Source organism: Nelusetta ayraudi, unplaced genomic scaffold (assembly GCF_046127955.1).
Source record: "Nelusetta ayraudi isolate G7.1 ecotype Tasmania unplaced genomic scaffold, CSIRO-AGI_Nayr_v1 ptg000042l, whole genome shotgun sequence".
Classification (NCBI taxonomy): Eukaryota; Metazoa; Chordata; class Actinopteri; order Tetraodontiformes; family Monacanthidae; genus Nelusetta; species Nelusetta ayraudi.
The window spans coordinates 9113004-9134686 of NW_027466092.1; the positions used below are offsets into that span (position 1 = coordinate 9113004).

At 43.8% G+C, this 21683-nt stretch overlaps 1 protein-coding gene across 2 annotated transcripts in view; it reads left to right on the forward strand.

Moving 5' to 3' along the window:
* Nucleotides 1-21683, forward strand: part of slc8a4b (solute carrier family 8 member 4b) — a 79472-nt gene that overhangs the window by 50430 nt on the left and 7359 nt on the right. For both annotated transcript variants that reach the window (XM_076034136.1, XM_076034137.1), the window contains exon 12: nucleotides 20087-20193. In XM_076034136.1, coding sequence (XP_075890251.1) covers nucleotides 20087-20193 — 107 coding nt within the window. The remainder of the gene's footprint in view (nucleotides 1-20086; nucleotides 20194-21683) is intronic.

Sequence of the window (21683 nt, forward strand, 5' to 3'; positions counted from 1 at the left end):
GACACAAAGCCTTTGTCAGAGCCTCTACAGACAGAGATTCACAAGGACCGCCTATTGAAGGACACTGTAAGGCTGAGCTGTGGGCACAGTTAGTTTGGCCCTATTATGTTTCTGTCACTGTGAGTCAATACATGGAGAAATGGCACTAGCGCACTTTGCAACGCACCACATCTAGACACTGCTAGAGAGCTCGACAAAACAATGAGAAAAATGAATAATAAAAGCAGGGCTGCAAGATTGTCCGACTTGTTGAGTCGTACATCATCCCCTGCGGCAGAAAGCCGAATTTGAGTGAGCAAAAAGTGCTTTGATAATTCCTGTCTCTTCACTTCTAACATCACCGTCGCTCTTTTTCTTTATTCTGTACTTATTTCAAGTCTTCAAGTTTGTCTTGGTTTCTTTTTTTTACATCCTTTCACTCTTGTCTGGCTGTCTGCTATACTTCTAGATGCCACGAGTCCTTCCATCCCTCCCTCCCTCCCTGCGTCTCTTCCTCCCTCCGTCTCTCCCTCACCATCACCTCTTTGTCATGCCGCGCCTCCACATCCTCCCTCTTCTCTTCGTCCTGCGCACCCTTGACTCCACCGCATTTGCATCTTCCGCCCTTTTGCCTTTCACCTCAACTTGTTTACACTGTTCAGACTTTTTATCCCATGTGGCCTCCTGGTCTTTCTACCTGACGTCCCCTCTTCCCTCCACTCTTGTTCCCGTCACCTCTTTTTTTTCTCTCTCTCTCTCTCCCCTCGCTTGTTTAATCCATTCAGCCATGTTCTATTTGCTGGATTTTATAGCCAAGGCACTGCACGCCATCAGAAACATACCTCTCTCTCTCTCTCTTTCTCTCTCTCTCTCTCTTTCCCTGTCTCTCTCTCAGTCAAACCGTATTATAGTTTGGTTTTCCAATTTCTGTGACCCTACTTAGAGAAATAGGGAAAAATGACATGGTAGCTTAGCTGTTAGATAAAGGATTTAAAAAAAAAGATGCGGCATGTAATCGTTGAAAAACACTAAATCTTAAACGACAAGAGGAGAGAAGGAGAAAATTATGATGTGTTCTCGTGTTGCCAAGAGGCTAATACCCCAATGATGTCAGAGTGATGTCATGATCGTTGTGTCTTTCGAGATTTTCAGATGGTTTTAGCCAAAAGGGTTCAATTACAGGTTACCACCATTATGGCAATTACTGGAAACACAGCACTCAGCATGTCAAGGCAGAAAAATAAACTGAAGATCTTTCAGGAAATCCTTTTTCTTTTTTTTCTTTTTTTAATACTATCTACTTCTGTAGCAATACACCTTGAAATGTTGTTTTCCCCCTACAAAGCAAGCATGTGTTCCACAACCTGACATAGTAGTGAGTAAGCAGGATGGAAATTGTTAAAACTAACTGGATTAAAAGACGTGCGGAGGGAAAAGGTGAAAGAGTTAAGAAGAGCAAGATGATAAAGAGGAGGCTGTCTTCGTCTTATGAATAATAAATGAGGAAAGGACAAAAAAGATGAGGTCAAAGAATAATATGACTACTTAGGTGTGTCATCACCCGTCTAGGTGTGTCACATACTGTGGTTAATGTGCGACCATACATCTGGCTCTTATTTTTTACTCATGTTGATTCATGGTTTACAGACGTCTGTCTCTCTGAGCTAGACTTTATTTGCTACTTTTGTGCTAAGCCATCTACCTTTTTCTTTTTTTAAGTAGAGGTAAGCACGCTGGGAAGTCAAAGGCAAAAAGAGCAGTTTGTGTGTGTGTGTTTGGGAGTGTTTTTTGTGTGTCCGTGGAACAGACAGAAGCCCAGCAGGGCCAGTTTATTCTTAGCCTCTCTCTGACCTGCTACTCAGCACAGCATCACAATTGTGTGTGTGTGTGTGTGTGTGTGTGTGTGCGTGCGTGTCTGTGGATCGCTGTGTGTGAGGTCCTCTCTCTTGGCCCTGGCTGCTCATTATAAATTTCAAACAAGTGCCACCACCAAACTGTGCCAACGCCTGTTCATTCTCTGCCTTCCTCAACTATGAACTGCTTTGTGTTTTCCTTACTTTTTGTTTACATATTCAGCATAATTACACAGTCTACACAATGCAAGTGGAAATCTAGCATGATCCATCTTGCTAAACGTTCACAAAAAACATTTTTTGGCCAGTTTTGAGATTTTAAGGCCAATCAACTTCTTTTTCAGTGTTACAGAAGCAGAGAGAAGCTGCTATAAGACGCCGTCAATAAATCCCTAGATGACACAAATATGTAAAAGTCTGTTAAACTGACTGGTGTGGATGCTACAGCAACAGCAGTTTCATCACGTTCTCATGTTTTCACATTGAAAGACACTTTGAAATACCTCTGCACATTATGACTAAGCCTCATGCCAATAGGCAGCCTTGGCTGACAGTAGTATTACCCGGCTCAGTAAAAACCTGATTGGTGCAGTTTAAATGCCATTGACAGCTGGTTTGTCCAATCATCTTCAAACACTCTCACTTCCAAATGTTGTCCGTTGGCTTTTAACCGGAAGGATAGCTTCAGTAACCCCAGAGGACACATTCTGAACCACAAGGAAGGATTTAATATCCAACCTCACAGTCACTTTTGCTTTTCTCAGCACCTCCCTTTCATCCGCATTGCCTTAACTGGAAGACAGCAACATGTCTGCTTGCGAGAATAACTGCAAAAATAACTGAAACAAAGTTGCCAGATTTCTTGTTTTAGCCAAGTAGACTGGTTATTTATCTTCCTTCATTCATCCATCCCTGCATGACATGAGAACCTGCTCGTCTGCAAAACCTCAGTTGTCTGTGAACAAAGACGCGATCCCACCCAGCGGCACTTGAGAGTTGGCAGCCCTGCTCCTACTTTACTGCTGATGAGACATTAAACAACAGAGAGAGAGAAGGGAGGGTGGTTTCCAAAATGCTTTTGATTTCCTCCCGGAATCATAGAGATCGTTGAACAGACCGCCCGGAGCGCACCAGCCAGATTAGCACTTCACAGTATTGACTCCTGTGTAATGGCAGCACCCTGCCACCTTGTTTCATGTGCTAATGAAGCCCGAACGCCGCGTCTCTCTGACTTTGGCCGAGCTGTCAGGTGAGCCGCCGGCAGACCTTTGCTCAGTCAGCAACTCTCCTCCAGAGGAGCATTGTCTCTCAAAGTGATCACCAGAAAAGTGTGTGAGCGCGCACGAGCCCGCACGCACGCACGTGTGTGTGTGTGTGTTCATTTGGGTGTTTCACAGCCCCACTGTAGTGTTTGATATTTGCAACCTGTTTCCTCGTCTGCCAACAAAGAAGGGCGACGAACCCGACGCTGCTCCCAAAAATAAAACATCCTTTGAAGTCCGACATCCCCGAGAGCCGCGCACCGCATGTGATGCCTGGTGTGTGTGTGCAGGTGTGTGTGCATTCAAGTGTGAGGTTTTTAGGACCTCGCAGGTCCACCGGGATACTGGTTGCTGGCGGTGCTGGTGTGTTTGTGCGTTTGTCGTGGCCTTTCTGCCTTGCAGTCATGTCTGTTGTTCATTAAGAAGCGTCACGTCATCTTTTCCGCACGCTTTCCCCACCAACCTGTTTGCACACTGTGTTTGTTCTGCTCGCCACAGTGCAGGTTAATACACTGTTTATTATCATATCGTTGCAGACTGTTTTTGGAGGTGGCACTTTGTGTCTAATTTTAGTCTTTTTTTGTTGCGTTTCTAAGCATATTTTGCTTCTGTGGATGTGTCTGAAGAGACATCTTCTTAATTCATTCGGTTAATCAGGAATTATGTCATCTGAATTATGCGTTTGTTTTTGCTCCATCTGGCTTGGTGACAGCGGGATGCAGGCATGCTGGCTGATGTGCACGCTGCTCTCCTGGCATGCGCACTAAAAATGAGAAACGTTATGAAATATCCATCATAAAGCCCTATGTCACAGCTAACAACAGCCTGCGGTGCTCTGTCATGCAGCTCTCAGCCAGTTTTTATGTTTCAGAAGAATCTTTGGCAAATCGCTTCATTCCGGCATTTTTACATCCTCGAGTCAATATTGAGCGCATCTCGTCAAGGCAAATCACTAACATCTCGTACTTTTCACTAGTTGTCACTAATTAGTACATTAGACAGATTGGATTAGCTGGAGAGCTTCATTCATCACACACTGGGGAAATGCTCCAAGTGTCATCAATCCATATTCATAACACGTAAGAATCTGTCTGGGGAAGTGAAACCCACTTGTACAGTATACAGGTCACCATCAGAATTCTGAAAAATCTAATGGCAGAAAGAATAGTGAAGTAAAAGTATTACAAATATATATATATATGTATATATACATATATATATATACATATATATATATACATATATGTACACACACACACACACACACACACACACACACACACACACACACACACACACACGTCAGTCACTATGGAATATTCTTTGTCCAACTATTGTTCCATGATTGTACATCAATGCTAAAAGTTTACAGCTTCAGTTTTCTGTGAATCTTAACTCGCCTTTAAACCTACTATTGATTCAAATGCAAAGAAAATGAATTGTGTCCTGAGACATTCTATTTAACTCCTCTGTATTATGGATCAGAAAAAAAAAATATTACTCAGCCATTAATCGTAACACTCGATTATGCAGATGCGGTCTACCAGAACACCTCCAGCGCAAATGTTTGTCTTCTTAATGTAATTTATAACAGTCTTATAGGACTCATCATCACTCTTATTTGTCCAACATTTATTCAATTTCTTTCAGCTATTCCTAAATTGTCCTACTCCAAAAAACAATCAACCGTTTTTCTTTTTTTTCTTTTTTTTTTTTTTTTTACAAATATTTTATTACAAAATAGCATTTCTTGAGGAATAATGGATTTTTTTTGTCCGTGCATGCACATTGCATCTAATTGCATGTTTAATATGTCCGTGTGAACTTTGATGTATTCCATGTACATCATCTGGTGAGCTGGATTGTGTGTGATTAGTTAGTGTGTTTTTCTTTTGTTTTTTGGGGTACACCGTGTCTGTCAGTTGTACCCCCTCAAAAATGAGACGATCCATCCGGAGGTCAAATGTAAAATGCTTCATGATTGAAAGCCTCCAAATGCCTTGAAAGGAAGTTCAGCATGTGCTTATGTAACATAATGCAGCGTGCAGATCTCCACAGTGCGCCTCGGGACGATCGCACTCCCAGTAACTGGCAGGTTTCATCGCAGTTTGCGTTACCTCCTCTTCACACCTTTTCAACTTGCCACATCCTGCTCGCAGGCAAATAAACACTTTCAATCCCGCTTCCTCCTCTCTGTGTCTCTGCATCACTCCATCTCTTTCCTCTCTGTTCCACTGAAGAATGTCTGCGTTCATCCTCCATGATAATGTTCTTTTTCATGTTCTCCCCTTTGTTGCTGATATCTGCCTATTTCTAAGCAAAACAAAGAGCGGAGGGGGGGGGAAAAACAACAGAAAAACAAAAAGGGGAGATAATTCAAAAGAAACAGAGTTGCAGAAAAGAGAGCTTTGTTGCTTGTTGGTTTGTCATTATTCTCAGGAGTTGTTCCCTGCCGTCGTAACAGGCGCTGAAAGTTGACAAAGCGTCACGTTTATCACTGATAGAACCTACTTGGGCACACTTGTGTGCGTTTGTTTGCTCTCTAATTAGTAAAGGGGAAAAAAAAACACTACTTGGCCAAATGGATTATGAAGATTAAAGAGTCAAATCACATTTGGGCACAGTCATGGTCTGTCTGGCTGAGAGAAAGACTGAGGGCACAAAGCGACTGGGCTGACTGAGGCAGTCAAAGAGCGTGAAATAAAGCCAGGAGACATGATGGACGGCACACCCTCTAACCCCCCCAACCACACACACACACACACACACACACACACACACACACACACACACACACACACGCGCGCACACACTTCTGATTCTTTACATTTGCTCCATCCTCCTCTGCCTTTACTGCCCCTCTTATGTCAGATCGCTCAAACTAAAGTAGCTTAGATCCGTAAAGAAAAGCCAAGGAAACGAAGCCCTCCGTGCACCAGCTTCTTTTCATGTGTGCCTAACTGTGTGCACGTCGTGCAGCTGTGTTTAGAATCTATGTGGCGGCCGCAGTCTGTTGTTTACCCATTGACATTTTCTGCTGCGCTGGAGAGCTTTAGCTGGCAGTGACACACACGCGCGGATGGAACTCCTCTGGGATCCTCAATAGTAACCTGTTTGGTGTCGCTGCCTCTGGCTCTTCTTTCTGTCTTGTGTTTTTGCAGCACTGCGCCGTTTGTTTGTTTGGCAGGAAAGTCTATTGATTTGCGACCAACACGTAGGCGACGAAGAGTTGCATTTATAAAAAGCCTTTGCTAGAGGTTCAGGCAAGTATCCTCTGGACTGTAGCAACCCAAATATGCACAAGAACTTTGACTTGAGGCAGTTGTGACTTTCAAAGAATCCCCCGACTGCCTGTGTCTGCGCTCCGGCTCTCTGGCTCTTTCACTGGGAGCTGTTTCCTGTTTACTCCCCGCAACTTATTTAGTTATTATACAATTCTGCCATGTGGCATCTCATCACTGCCCATTCCTGCTTGCTATGTGTCTCTCTCTTTGTGCTTTTTAGCCTCGCCTTTCACCCCCGCCGGTTGTTTTTCTAAGACCAGGGGGGGCCAAGCGAGTTTCTTTCCAAGCGTGCTCACACAACACACAGTGGATGAAATGTAGGCTGCGATGTGACTCCTCTGTCAAAAACACACACACACAAGCGCGCAGGCACACATGCGACTCCCGCAGCCCTGTGATCAACCCCCTGCACACTCGAATCCACCCTGTAATCAAGGCCCTGAGACCCACCCTGAGCCTCTGCAGGGCTACAAGCACACTAGCTATTAGCCGCCACACTCCCACTACCTCCCAGCACCTCCCACTACCTCTGGCTCCCTGGGCCACTGGTCTCCTCCCTGCCACGCCAAGACCGCACTGAAGGCCACGGCGCTGGGATCACCCGCCGGTGCGGCTGGAGTCGGGGCCCCAAGGCTCTCCATGCTTTAGTTTGAACGGATTGTTTCAACCACTCTTTACTATTATCAAGTACTCTCTATTGTTTCAACTAAGTTTTAAGGGCTACATGGCATTGGAGCGGCTTTCCATAGGATATTTACTTACTAGAGTGAAGTCTCATAAGGTACAATTTTCTGATATTTTATTTCGATGATTTTTATTCTTGATTCCATTGGAGCAGTTTTGCACAAAACATTCTCTACAGATCCCCTGAAAAAACTGTTGCATATCAAATTATGTAGTATATTATACATATAGTGCGTAGTATAAATGCCATTTTAGACATTTCCAGAACCTGTTGAACTTCTGGTGACACAAATTATTCTTAGAAAAGAGATTTTTTTTTTGTAATGTACTTGTTTAAGTACTTATCTATAACAGGTAGATAACCTGTTATAGATAAGTACTTAAATCACACAAGCCTGCGTTAGCATCAGTTATGCAAATATTATGAGCAGCATTTCTCCTTGTAGAAAAAAATTTAAATAGCAACCTGCAGCTCTTTTAAGACAACACAATTAATATCCTCTGACACATGAAGTCACATTCACTGTGTCAAGGCCATAATATCAGTCCCCAGGCGGGACTCACCACCTTAATTTGCTTACATCACTCTGGTAAAGGACCACTGGTAAGAACCTGTGAGCTGCTTTGGGTCTCAGCCCGTAGATTGAAAAACCTGACTTTAAGACGATGAATGCACGCTGCTGCGAAAGAGTGATGAGCCACTCCCTGACTGCACTGGCTCAGGGTAATCTGGTATGATACACACACACACTCACTCACACACACACACACACACTCACAGAGAGAGTGCGCATGCGCACACACGGTGATGTCACAGCGATTAAATCACTAATAGCTTGCGGAGGAGATGTTGTGACTCACACAAGCTCTCCATCTCAACTCCCATCTCTCACCCTCCCTCTTCTTCCTCTTTCCAATACAGTTGTTTCCCCTCCCTCCGACTGCATGCAAGTCCTTTCCATCTGTCCATTCCACATTCCCCCTCTTCCTTCACTCTCAACCATCTCCCGTTTCCCTGTCCTGATCTAACCCCTTTTTCCTCCACGTCCATCTGTCTCGTACTTCTCATCCTCCCTGTCCCACATTAATCTCTCTCTTTTTGCCCTCCATCTCAGCTCCATCCATTTTTACACCCGCCGCCATCTCCTCACTTTCACTCCCCTTATCGCAGATATCATCTCTGGCTCCCTCTTCATTTTACAGGATGATATATCATCGCTCGCCACCTTATCGTCCATACCCATCGGCTGCCCCTCACCTCTTTTGCTCTTTCGCTGCATCACATTTTCACTTCGTCATTTACCCTCCATTTCAATGACTACACTTTATCATGGACCTCTTACCACGTTTTCTTTCAGATAAATCAAACATTGTCCTGCTTCTCTGTGTAATGTGGTAAAGTGAAAAAAAAAATGAAGGTGAGGGATAAATAAAAATCATGAAATACTGAAATTTAAACAAACACAAGTGCTACATTAACATGTTTGTTTCAACACATTACCAATTGATAATCAGTTCACTTTTTGTCAACAAATGGAAAAGGGAACAGAATATTGAGAGTGAAGGAAAGATGGCAGGTCATGTTTTCTGCTAGTGGCGCAGTGGTTAGCGCTGCTGCCTCACAACGAGAAGGTCATGGGTTTGATTCCGGGCCTGGGACCTTTCAATGTAGAGTTTGCATGTTCTCCTTGTGTCTGCATGGGTTCTCTCCGTGTTCTCCGGCTTCCTCCCACAGTCCAAAAACAAGCATGTGAGGTGAATTGGGAACTCTGAATTGACCTTTGGTGTGTATGTGGATGCAAATGGTTGTTTGTCTCTGTTTATTTCAACGTGGCCCTGCGATGAACTGGCAACTTGTGCAGGGTGTCACTCTGTTGCCCTGTGACAGCTGGGATAGGCGCCAGCAGACCCCTGCAACTCTGAGCGCAGGGAGAAGCGGGTTTTGAAAATGGATGGATGGATGGAGATGAGGAGCAGGATGAAGAGATAGAATTCCAACGCATGGCTTGTTTCACTTCACAGACTTTGGAAAATTATGATTAACACTGATCTCCTATGCTGATACCCCTCCTCAGCCAGGTGAGACCCCCTTGAGTTCACCTTGTTTTTTTTTTTTTATCATATCATAAACTTTCAATTAGATTTAACAGGAAGCTAAAACCTAAATCTGGAGTCAGATTTATCCTTCCAGGATTCATCACAGGAATGGTTGGAAATGCAACATTTTTACATTTTAGTAGATCATTAAATGTTAAATGAGACAAAAAGCCTCACATTCCATTCTAATAAACTGTAAGTGATTCTCATGGGTATTAATTTGACTTAACTTATTCACCCAAGCTGCCACTTAGTATGCAATGATAAGCTATATTCTGTAGTCCGTTTCTCTTTTCCCTCCATTAATTTCTCCTTATGGCCAGTGATGAGAAAGTGTCTCGTGACATCCAGGTTATAAACACACCCGTGCAGGTTGGCTGAGTGATAGACAGAAATAGGAAGGGGACTCGGGAGGAGAGTGAAGGTGTCAGGGAAAGATGAATGGGTTCAGGGACAGGCAGTAAATGAGAAGGAGCAGAGAGAGCGGAGAGACAGAGGAAAGGACCGAGTAGGAGAGAAAGAGTATAGACGGAGATGGAGTCGCAGGGGTGAAGGGAGACAGATGAATAGCTGGGAGAAAAAGAAAAAGGGGGAGGGAAAAAGGAGCAAACGATGGCCGGAGGGAGAGAAGTAAACCAGATAGCGATGCAGGGAAGAAAGAGAGGGAGCAGAGTCTCGCAGCCTCGCCTGCAGTTGGTGAAGCCAACAGTTGGCGTCCTCGATGGAGAGGGGGAGGATGGGAAGAAAGGGAAGAAGATGGACTAAGAAGGACTGGCATGACAGAAGGAGAAGACTGGTATTTTTTCTGTGCCACGGGCAGCGAGCGATGAGCAGGCAAGAGTACATGCACAGCTGCGTGCGAGCTGGGCAATGTCTCTGTGTCCTCCAAAGACATTCACATGAGTAGATGGAATCAAAGTGCCACCTCAGATTACTGGCAGTTACTGGAAACCCCCCACATGAAATCTAAAGGCAGGGCTGTTGAATAAGACGGACAGGAGGCAGATCTAGCTCGTTGTCTGTGTAATAAATTAGGTTTTAACAGGAAATGGTTTAGTTGAGTCAGAGCAGCTGGAAAATAGAACATTGTTTTTTAAAATATCGTCCGGATTTTTGCTCAAATCAGTGAACAAAATCACGTTTCTGTTCCTGTAATCAGCGAAGCCTGCCCCCACACATCTTCGACTCCTGTGGGGCCCCTCTGACAAGAAAAATGAACTGGCTCTGATGGGCTGTTGAAGGCTGATTAATAAGTGGATTTTGGGGATTAAAATTATGAAAATTGTCAGTAGTGTTTAAGAAGTGATTGGGTTTGGTGACGATAAAAGAAATTTAAATTGTTTTTGTAAGTAATATGGGTTGTGTCACAGAGGATGTGGTTTAAAATAGTTAAACAGTGACCCACTTTCTTTGACTATAAGTATTTGACTGCAGTGATCAAACGTTAGATTTTTTGACAAGTTGACAATTTGACATTTGTAGCATCCATAAACGGTTCACCAAGTTCCTTTTTTTTTTCTTTATCTGAAGTGATTAGAACACACATCATGATTGGTTTGCTCTGGGGGGGAAAAAAAAAAGATCCATTTTGCAATCATTGTTTGTATTGATTGCCAAATCAATTATAATTTCAACTGCAATTCCTTTCCTTGACTCACAAAAATAGAAACTAGATAAAGAAACTTTAATATGTATCAAAACATTCAGTGTTTCTATACGGTCATATGTAAAGACGGACGGACATGTGCAGCTTGAGAAAGACGGGTGGGGAATGTTTGCAGCTTTGCCCCAGATCCTCACTTGGGGCTTGTAATGACCATAAAAGAGATCCAAATACTTGAGGCCTTAATTTGGCGGAAATGTGTGCACCAATGCACAAGACATCTGGAGAGAGTGTTGGATTTGCATGTCTCGCTCCAACTAATTAAGGACACACTTCCCCGTCCTCATGTGGATTCCACCAACATGGAGGCCAGTAATGCAGATTTGTCCGCCGCATGTTATTATGACTTTCTCCAAACAGCGCCGTTCTTGGTGGCAGTGCGCCGTTTGACCAGTGTATAAATACATTATGAGAATCGTTGAAACATACATGAGAACAGATGACATGGGAGAGAGAGAGATGAAGGGGGAGGGAGACGGGATGACGGGCGAGGATGAGAGCTCCCTGGCGCTCGCTGCTCCCTCTGTCTGCTTGACGTTTGTCTATCCTGGGGAAAATGGAGGATGGCTGAGAAATTCAGTTCAACTCAGTTCAGTTCAGTTCAACTTTATTTGTGCAACTCCACATTATTACAAAGTTGTCCCAGGGCACTTTACACGGTAGGCTGCTGTAGTTCAAACTCCCGCAGCCAGTTGGGAGGAGACCTGCCTTTTGAAAAGGCAGCAACCTCGAGTGGATCCTGACTTTCTGATTGAAGGAATGAGATTGAAACCAGCACAAGGTTTTGGTGTGAGAGTGGACAGAAAAACAGGTGTACAAAAGACACATAAGAAACATTAATAGCACAATATCAAAGAAGACAACTAGTGGCATACTAGTGGTGTTTGATTGTTTTTGTTTTTTTTTTTTTAAGACAACTTTTATACACTATTCAGTCATTGCTAGTTTCAGCCAAGACAACTTGTGACAACAAGTTCCTGAAAAAATTAGAGACTCAGGGGAATTAAAACAAAAGGTGTTGGTGGAGAATTGAACCAGCAACCTCATGCACCAGAATGTGAAAGCTTATTTTAAAATGTTGATGGAAGACAGTCACAGAACGACTGTATTAAAAGTGAGTGATGATGCAGTTATCTCTAATAACTCGGAAGCAGGCACACTTGAAGGAATTCCAGGGTATTGATAGTCTGTTTTTATGCATGAACTGTGGATCCATAACTTCAGTAAGACCCACTCTACATTTTACAAGAAATGCAGCTGGACTTGTTGTGGAAGCTGCTTCATTAAGCAATAGGATGCCAGCTCTGACTAATAAAAACACAGACAGCTTTTTATACACTGGCTAAAGTGGCTATTAAAATAAAGTTTCCATCAATCAAATTTGATTTATTTAAAAATAAAATGACGGAAGAATAAAAACCTTTATGCAATACGGAGGATATTTTTCCCCCACTAACAATTTCAGTTTGTGCAATTCCATGGTTGTTGGAAACTGATCTTGGACAATTTCATTTTTCATCAATATATTTATTTTTAAAAAAATGCAATATTATAGTTGGTGTTGCAACAGGAGGTGGTATGCAGTGGCATTACATCTATTTTCTAAAACTGAGCACTTATTGACTGCCTTGACCACCCTGTTGATCTACTTTTCAATGACCTGAATGAATGTTCAATATGGACACAAAATCGATATGAATACAAATGATTCATAGTTAAAAAGAGAGAGAGAAAAAAAACCCAAAACTCGATTCTTGTACTTTGCCAGTAGCATTGTCTCGCTGAAACATCCAGTGTTGACCTGGACAGAACAGTGCACGTGCAGAATTGTGCGTGTGGGTTGTAGTTGGCTGTAACAAAATAAATTGCTCTTGGAGGCCGCAGTCTGAGTCCTAATGCGATACATCACAAGTGTGTGGGGGTGTTCAAAAACTTCCCTCCACCCCTGTATGCGTGAGTCAGCTGCTTCCTTTGCTCCACTTTTAACCCGGTATGAGAAAGGGATTGCTTGCACTTTCAGCTGAGTCGATTGTCACCCCTCCATTTTTCACCCTCTCCAGTGCCTCCTCCACCAGTCTGAATCACTCCTTGTCTTTCCCCCTCTGCCCTCCCACCTTCTTTTCACATCACTTGTCCTGTCTTGGTTCACGTCAGTACATTGGCCGCCGTGGGTTTACAGCACGACGTGCACATTTCCGCGCGAGTGCGTGTTTCTTGCGGTAATGCACGGTGTAGTGTGCGACATAGTCTAATCCCACATAGCGTAATGTGGACGGGCGGAGGCATTAACATGCACGTACGAGACTGATCTGATGACCCATTTAAGCCTCGACAATATATGAAGTGGCTATGCGCGAATGTGTGTGTGTGTGTGTGTGTGTGTGTCTGTGTGTGTGTATGCGTTGAGGGCGTCTGATACATCTTGCTGTCTCTGTGGTTTCCATGCCAACCATACCATCTCCATGTTGGTGGAGATGCCTGCACCCATCCTTCCCCCATCCTTTCATCGTCCCCCACTCTTCGCTTTTCTTCGGCTTCTCTCGCAGAGCTCGTTCACGCACCGAGTTTCCAGCTTGACTGGATGAAAGCTCAAAGGAACTCCGTTCCCATTTTTTTTCGACGTTAAAAGGATCACCTCAAAATCATTTGAACAATTTGTTGACTTATGATGTGGAGAAGCCTTTGACAGAGCATAAAAGAATGCAAAACATAATCATTTTGGCTGCCAGCTTGGCAATCTCTCACAATGGCACACCTCTGCTGTCTAGACAGAAGCTAAATACAGACTCCAGGCAGGATCTTCTCCTGTCGATCGTCCCTCCACACTAAGTAGATGGACACATTTTGGTATCTTCATGAAAATACAACAGATGCTTGTGCTGCACTGTCAGATTTGTACTGGTCCATTCTACTTTCATGATGCTCAAAAAAAGATGTCATAAATGGTGCATTATTATTGAAAGAATTATTTGACGTTGTCAGAAAGCAGAACATTTTGCATGAACATGGCACCATCAGGTGAAGCAGTGTGCATGGCTTCCACTGTTTATTCACATCATCATCATCATCATCATCATCATCATCATCATCATCATCATCATTATCACCATCATAATCATCATCTTCTTCTTCTTCTTCTTCTTCTTCTTCTTCTTCTTCTTCTTCTTCTTCTTCTTCATGGATTTGGATGTATCAGATTTCAGATATTACTGAGCCACACAGCAGGCACAGTGGCGCTCGGTGTTCACCAGTCAAGTGTATTTGGGCTCAGCTGGGGCTCAAAGCTATCACCAATTGTTAATCTTTAATCCAGATTTCCTAGCAAAAGCAGCATCTGTATCAACAGCATCATACAAACAAACAGCAGCTGTGCCAACAGGCACGGCAGATTAGCCTGACAGTCATTAGAAGATTCACCATGTCATTGCTTTAATACACCCTGCAGGCCGGAACACAATTGATATTTTTTTTTCAGTTGAAGTACGACTTTCATGCAGCGATGATATTCGGCCTTGGGGGGTTGCCTTCTCCTTTTCCACCTGCTCGTCGGCCTCAATCTATCATTGTTCCTCCATCACAGCCCCCTTCCCTGCCCTCAAATTGTCTCATTCTGCTCCTCATATCGCCGTCCCACACACGGCAGAGGCGGAGCTTTATTGCTCAGCACAGCTGGAGACCACTTCACACAAGAGCAGGTCCGTGTGTGTGTGTGAGAGTGTGTGTGTGTTTTCCTCTCATCGTACAGTCCAGGCAGGAGAAGTAATCTCTCCTCTCCAAAAGGCCTCATCCCTCCTCCTACTTCTGTCAGCCTTCCCGCTCTGATCGGACAAAAGGCTGAACCAAGGTTTTCTCCCAGCCACTCTCCTCTGGCACAAATGTGTGCAGATGTGTTTTCTACACGGATGGAAAAAATCTGAGCGATTAGGCATCATTTGATCACACACACACACACACACACACACACACACACACACACACAGCTCTGCTGTAAGCTTTTGCACTTCTGCACTTTCCGCAATCTGTGTTCACCGAAAAGTTGCTGTCACAGAGAGTCTAAGAAAAGTCCATTGTTAGCAGTTTTCACGCGGACTTATTTACTTTTCAAAGTAAGTCTCAAACTTTCAAGGCAGCCACTGAAAAGCTTATTTTCTTGGTCTAAAAATAAGTAGGTTTTTTTTTATGAAAATGCTTTTCATTTGAAACTAGTTATTAGCATTTAGGAGTCTGACAAGTTTTTCACAATGTCTGTCTCAAATTTAAATCCCATCAATTAGTTCAACAAGTCTTTTTTCTTGTCCCATCCAAGGTTGTTGGTTCTGTGTGGATTGATGTCCCATTCTTTTAACTAAGTGGAGCAAGACTTGGTCGATTGTTGTCCACATTTTTAACTATTTAACTTTTAGTAGCCTGATTATCCTGTGTCGGTGTGTGTTTGTCTTTGTGTGTGTGTGTGTGTGTGTGTGTGTGTGTGTGTGTGTGTGTGTGTGTGTGTGAGAGAGAGAGAGAGAGTCAGAAAAAGAGAGTTGGCCCTTCAACATGAGGGAGAAACCGTGTAGTGTCTATAAATCAAACTCTGTCAAGGAAATGAGTTCTTTGACACTGCAGTTCTATAAGACCGTCCATATTGCAAACATACACAGGGCTCCTAAAATAATGAAAGGAAACACACACACACACACACAGGGAGAAAGTCCGACTTCAAATGGAAAGTCAAAGTGAAGCCCATAAGAGGAGGCCAGATGGAGATGGGAGATATAAAATACGGTCTGAGTAGCTGAAGTAATGTGATGAAGTTTTCACCAGTCGAATGAAGCTGTCAGTGAGCCATTAACTTCCAGAAACTTTACAGCCACATGCAAACGCTCTGGCATCCAGTCAGCACGCACACTGACAATATTAACTCCATCCATTCACTAGATTTCTTCTCTACTCTCTCTCTCTTTCTCTTGACTTTTTTTAATTTATTTTTTTCCGTGATGACTTTGTTTTTTTTCTTTTTTTTATTCTACTCCTACCTTACTGTTTCAGCGAGCTCAGGCTACGCGCTCAGTGAACTTTGTATCTGTGTGCCATGCTGTTGACAGACCAGAGCTTTGAAGCCGTACCGGCTGACAGGGAGAGTCTGGGGAGCAGGTGTCAAAAACTAACAAGGTAGAAACATGGAGGCAAAGACAGAGGCAGAGAGACGAGTGGAGAATGGGGTCAAGTCATGTATTGCATGACTTTTTCTCACTGTTGCATCTGCTGTAAAAAATAAATAAAAAAGTGACTTTATTTTTGCTCCTTTTCTGTAATTGTGCTTCCTTTCCTTTTCGCCAGAGCAGTCCCTGCCATAGCGTTCAATACGTTATACGCTAGCATATTAAACAGCAATTTACTCATTAGCTGTAAACAGGGATTGGGATGCAGCTGAGGCGGACGGTGATGGAATTAGTTCTGCAGGTGATTGCCGATAGTTGATTCGATGAGGGACAATTAGGGGAAGTTAATTCAGCTCATCAGACTGGAGTAGACACATCCATAAATAATGTGACACCAGCTGTTTGGATGGAGAAATCTCACAGTGGTTCTAGAGCAGCGCTTCTCAACTGAACAGTGGGTCACGGTGCTGTTTTGATTGGGTCGTGGCTTCATGAGCAGTTTCACATATGTTTTTTAAAGGGATTCTAAAATATATATATTTATATAGGAAAATGTTGTGGCATTTATTTTGCAGGACACAATTGAATTCAATAATTTCAATAATTTATATGCGAGACATGATAGAAGGTGGGCTAGCGGTTTTATTTTTGTGGAATAAATTTGGGTTGCGACTCAATGGTAAGGAAAATAGTCTTGAGACTCCACCAGTTGAGAAGCACTGATTTATAGAGCCAGTACGCTGACACTGATTACAACTGTTTTGGCTGTTTCCTCCGTCATCTGCCCTGGATGTCCACTAACCTAATAAACTGGTTCATGTGCTGAGAGAGGCCCCACACACGGAGGACCAGACTACCGCAGAGAGTCTCCTGAGGGCAGTGACGCCGCTGTCTGATGTCAGGGCTCCTCACAAAGAGGAAACTGCTCAGCCACCGCCACAACTGTACTGGAAAGCAAAGCCCGGGTGTCAGACCGCAGGTGCGTTTGCGTGAGTGAAAAGAAAACCAGCGGTGACAGACTGTCCCTCCCGTCACCCTGAGTGGAATGAGCCTCCCATCAAGTGGGTGTTTGGATGAATTTCCAGCTATGGCGAGACCAACAAAGCAGATGTGGATTTGATTGTGAGGTGATGGAGAAAGCAGAGTGATGCAAGGACAGAAAGAGGAGAGGAGGGTGGAGGGATGGGAGTGCCACTCCAGCCAGCACCAGCCATGAATAATGAAATGGCTACATCGCACAATGTGTGCGCGTAGGCGTGTGTGTGTGTGTGTTTGTATGTGTGTGTGTGTGTGTGTGTGTGTGTGTGTGTGTGTGTGTGTGTGTGTGTGTGTGTGTGTGTGTGAGAGAGAGAGAGAGAGAGAGAGAGAGAGAGGAAGAGAGACTTTCCCTGCATTTTGTGTAGCAGCAGGTGCAAATTGGCTCGTTCATTTCAGGCAAAGTGAAGAATCCCATGTTGCCATGCACATGTTGAGCCAGACTGTTTGTGTTTGTGTCTTCCTGTGACTAGTATGAGCGGTTGCCGGGGCAGCTGTCTGTCTGTCCGTCCGTCCGTCTGTCTGTCCGTCCATGCATCCGTCTGTCTGTCTGTCTGTTTGCTCACACTCTGTCTGAAATTTGTAATTTGCAACATGGCAAACATTATGCGCACATGTCTACTGTGTGTGTGTGTGTGTGTGTGTGTGTGTGTGTGTGTGTGGTGTGTGTGTGTGTGTGTGTGCGTGTGTGTGCGCGTGCGTGTGCGTGTGCGTGTGCGTGTGCGTGTGCGTGCATACTCCTGTTTCCCCCGAGTGAACTCGGCATGTGCTAAATGCTAAATGCTAACTGTTCACATGTGAGTGCGGTCCATGCATTACTCATACTCACGTCTCTTCCTGCTCTGCTATTTACGTCTCTTTTTCGCTCCCTGAACTCTGGCTGCCTCTCCTCACTCTCCTCTCTGGCCGTACACCTCGGCTACTTCACCCACCCACATGTTGTTATTTTTTTTCCTCCGCTCATACCCCCCATGTATTGCGCCGGCACTGGTTAAAATATAACCACTCAAAAATCACACATATTGTCTCAGTGATGGATTCGACGACTAATGTGCAGCAAGAATTTTTTCCTATTTGAAATGTCCTTGCTTCAGATAGAATTGCACAGCAAAGGGGGCAGCTGAAAACCTGGGAAATTCTGATTATCAACAGAAAAAGAGGAGCTGGCTGAGAAGTGATGTAAACACTCAGAAGACAATCAACAAGAGAAAATGGTTCCGGATGTGAAGGTTACACTGGGATGCAAAAAGACAATTAAAATAAGAATGAAGGATATGAAGATGGCTGCATTTATCTGTAGTTTATTGTGGTGAATTACCTTTGGTTTTTGAAATTGTGCACTGTCTTGTTTTTATGCTTGTGTCAGTCAAGAGACTGTCAGACAGAAATGATCTTCCAGATGGAACCTGCTACACTGCACCACATGATGGCATGTACTGTGTTTTTGAACCACATACTGTCTGTAGCTCAAGTACATGGAAGCCATTTCTGTTCAAACACTAGGCTCAAATCACAAACTAAATAAAATATACAGCACAAAAATAAATAGAGACTGAAAAAAACAATTGCATTAAAAAAAAAAAAAAAAATGTAAGTCTATCACTCACTCTTTGTCATCGTGGCCACAGGAAGCATTTTTTTTTTTTGGTGCTCTGTGAGTGCTTGCTGGTGTTGCTGCGGAGTGAAATAAGCCACTTATCTGTAACAAGCATGACAGGCCAAGCTGCAATCGGTGACTGCACCACGCAGTGCTTGCTAGGAGGGTTTAGGTCCCTTTTTCTTTTTTTTGTTCAGTAAACATTTAAATGGCAGCTTGAAGAATATCATCGTTTTCATCCTTTCCTCTTCTTTTCCACCAATTTCAGTTAAACTGCCAGTGTTTCTATGTCCGGTTGTCTCTGTTGTTTGATGTCCAGCCATGTTTTTTTATATATATTTTCTAAAGCTGCTTAACCGGTCGTCAGCTGCGAATAGCAAATCTATTTCTATTCTATTTGTTTGCCGAAAACAGTTCACTTTCACCTTTTTGCAGTTCTGTCACACTTCCGTTATTCTGTCTTTCACCCCCAAGCGGAGCCTCTTTGTGTTCTCGGAGTCGATGCTGCTGACAGAGAAGCAGATGATGACACGGCCAGGTGGAAATGAACTCTGCCCGCCGCCCTCCCCCTCTCTGCCTGTCGCACACAGACGGATTGCTAAGATGACGATGAGGTGCTCTGTGTGGAACAGTGCAAAAAGAAAAAGAGAGAGGGAGAGAGAGAGAGAGACAGAGAGAGAGACAGAGAGGGAGAGAGAGAGAGAGAGAGAGAGCAAACTGATGTCCACTGAACCGAAGCTGATTTAGAGCCCCAAACTTTTTTATCATTATGGTAAAGATTGGACGTGAATGTGTGAGTGCAGATCCGAATGCCGTTATGCATTTACTATTGAAAATCAAGTGTCTGCAGTCACATCACTCACTCACGCTATAGGCTTAGTTCCCAATAGTTGCCATATTCTCCTCCTCAAAGTGACTTGGAGTCTCCTGGTTTTGCTGAATAACAGGAGTCATAAAAGAACAAACCTGCTCCCTAAACGCATTGACACATTTGATCGCGATTCCCTTGATCAGTGGAGACACTTCAATATTAGGAATCCGCTCACCTTTATTTCCCCCAACCTGCATCTAAATTCTTCAGGTCTGGTTTTCTGCAGACGTCCCTGCAAAACCCCTTGCGCTGCACTTTAGGGCTCTCCCGTGGGTGCTCATAATTGAAAATGTCTCAACTGTGGCTACACTGCTCATTGCCTCACCGTCAGCAGTCGGGGGGGGGAAGAACGGTGCGCTGCAGAGAATTAAGTAGCCCCCGCATGCAGCTGATGTGAGGGACGGCTGCCGGGGCTACAACTTTCATCCTTGGAGAGAGGCCCCTCATCATTTACTCCGAGATAAAAAAGTGCAAACTATGTGGAGATTAGCTTACGGAGGCGTGCTCCCTTCTTGCCGGAGCCACTTTCTTTTTTATATTATCGTTAAGGAGAAGAACGTAAATCTGAGGATGAGTTTCGGGTCGTTGATCATCATCTTTCCGTCTGCTTTTTAATGCAGGAAGATCATCGAAGTCAAGATTATTGACGACGAGGAGTATGAAAAGAACAAGAGCTTCACCATTGAGCTGGGAGAGCCCGTCCTGCTGGAGATAGGCCAGAAACACGGTGGGTGCCTCTTTGTGTCAGAGAGAAGTGGCTTTAAAAATGAACAAATGGAAAGTGATTTGGAACATTTTGCTAATTTGCTCGGACTGGAAAAGGCTACGACCACCTCGAGTGAGAGTCTGAACTTTTAGGACAAAAATAGGACAAAAGTATAATGAGTGAATACAAAGTTTATTACTGGCAATAATAGAATGTGTGGAACCGTGTGAAGCATTTCAATTGCAACATCTTATAAGACAGATGTCCATGTGAACATTGAAAACTCGGAGTGAGCATCAGCTGAGGTTCATAGTAGTTATTAATAAGTATGGGTCAAAATAAGCACATGTTAATATCAAACAAAAACGTTGCCTTTTCGTATGGCAGAAGCACCACAGAAACAGGCGTAATGACAAACTAGCTCTGACCCAGTTCAGAAAAAAGATTTAATTTTTTTTTCCACTTTGAAGAGACGCCATCTCTGCCTGGTGTCACCCTTTTCTCCCTCATTAACACACTCATGATGAAAGGAATGTGTGTTTAGCTATTTTCTCCCTCTCACCTCACCTCCAGCACTCAGAGCAGACCAGACTGGATGAATGAATCCAGGTAGAGCTTAATAAATCTCAGCTGAACATGAACTTCTACAAGCTGAGAATAGATTCCTTTCAACAGCTGCCGTTTCAAAAGCATGGATAAGCACGCGAGCGATGCTTATCGAAGTTCTGCTCCGAAAAACAAATCTGTAATTCATTGAGGTGGCTGCACGTGTCTACAGCAGTTACCAGAGCAATCTTGCCCCAAAGAAGCTGCAGAGGAAATGGTTCTATTCCAATTTTAAAAGCAGGATTACATAATTTCTTCTTATTTTCTGCCTCCCGTTCCTACATTCATCAGTGTGGGAAGATTGGCTGCATGCATAAAATCCAGCAACGAACGGAGCAAAACCAGTGACTCGACCGAGTCCTCTTAATTAAAATGGAGCAGTTGAAACTTTAAAAGCAAGTATTTAACACGGCACCATGTTGGCTGGACCGTGAATTTCCACCCAACACAATTCAAGGCAACACTCAGCCCTATAAAACAGTGAGCCAGGGGGCCACATCTGCCTCCCCAAGGTGTCCCATCACTCACACTTGTGTATGCGTGACCTGCAATCACTGTAATCCATGTAAAGACACAGAGGCCGACGCTGCCGGATCCCAACTCTAGATGTCACTGATGCAAGAATTAGCCCAAGGCGCCATTCGGTGCAGCTGTAATAGTGTTTCAACAAAAAAAAAAAAACACTGTCAGAGCACACACACACACACACACACACACACACACTGTACGCTGCATTTCATTAACAGCTGACTCCATTAAGGACGGCCACTCTGCGTGAAGTGTAAACGAACGTCTTTGGAAGCAAAAAAAACAAAAACTATCCTGACAGATGTTGTGTTGCTACAGCGCAGGATTCGATAAGTGTGATTTTTGCCACGTTTTCATATTACATTACCATTTATATT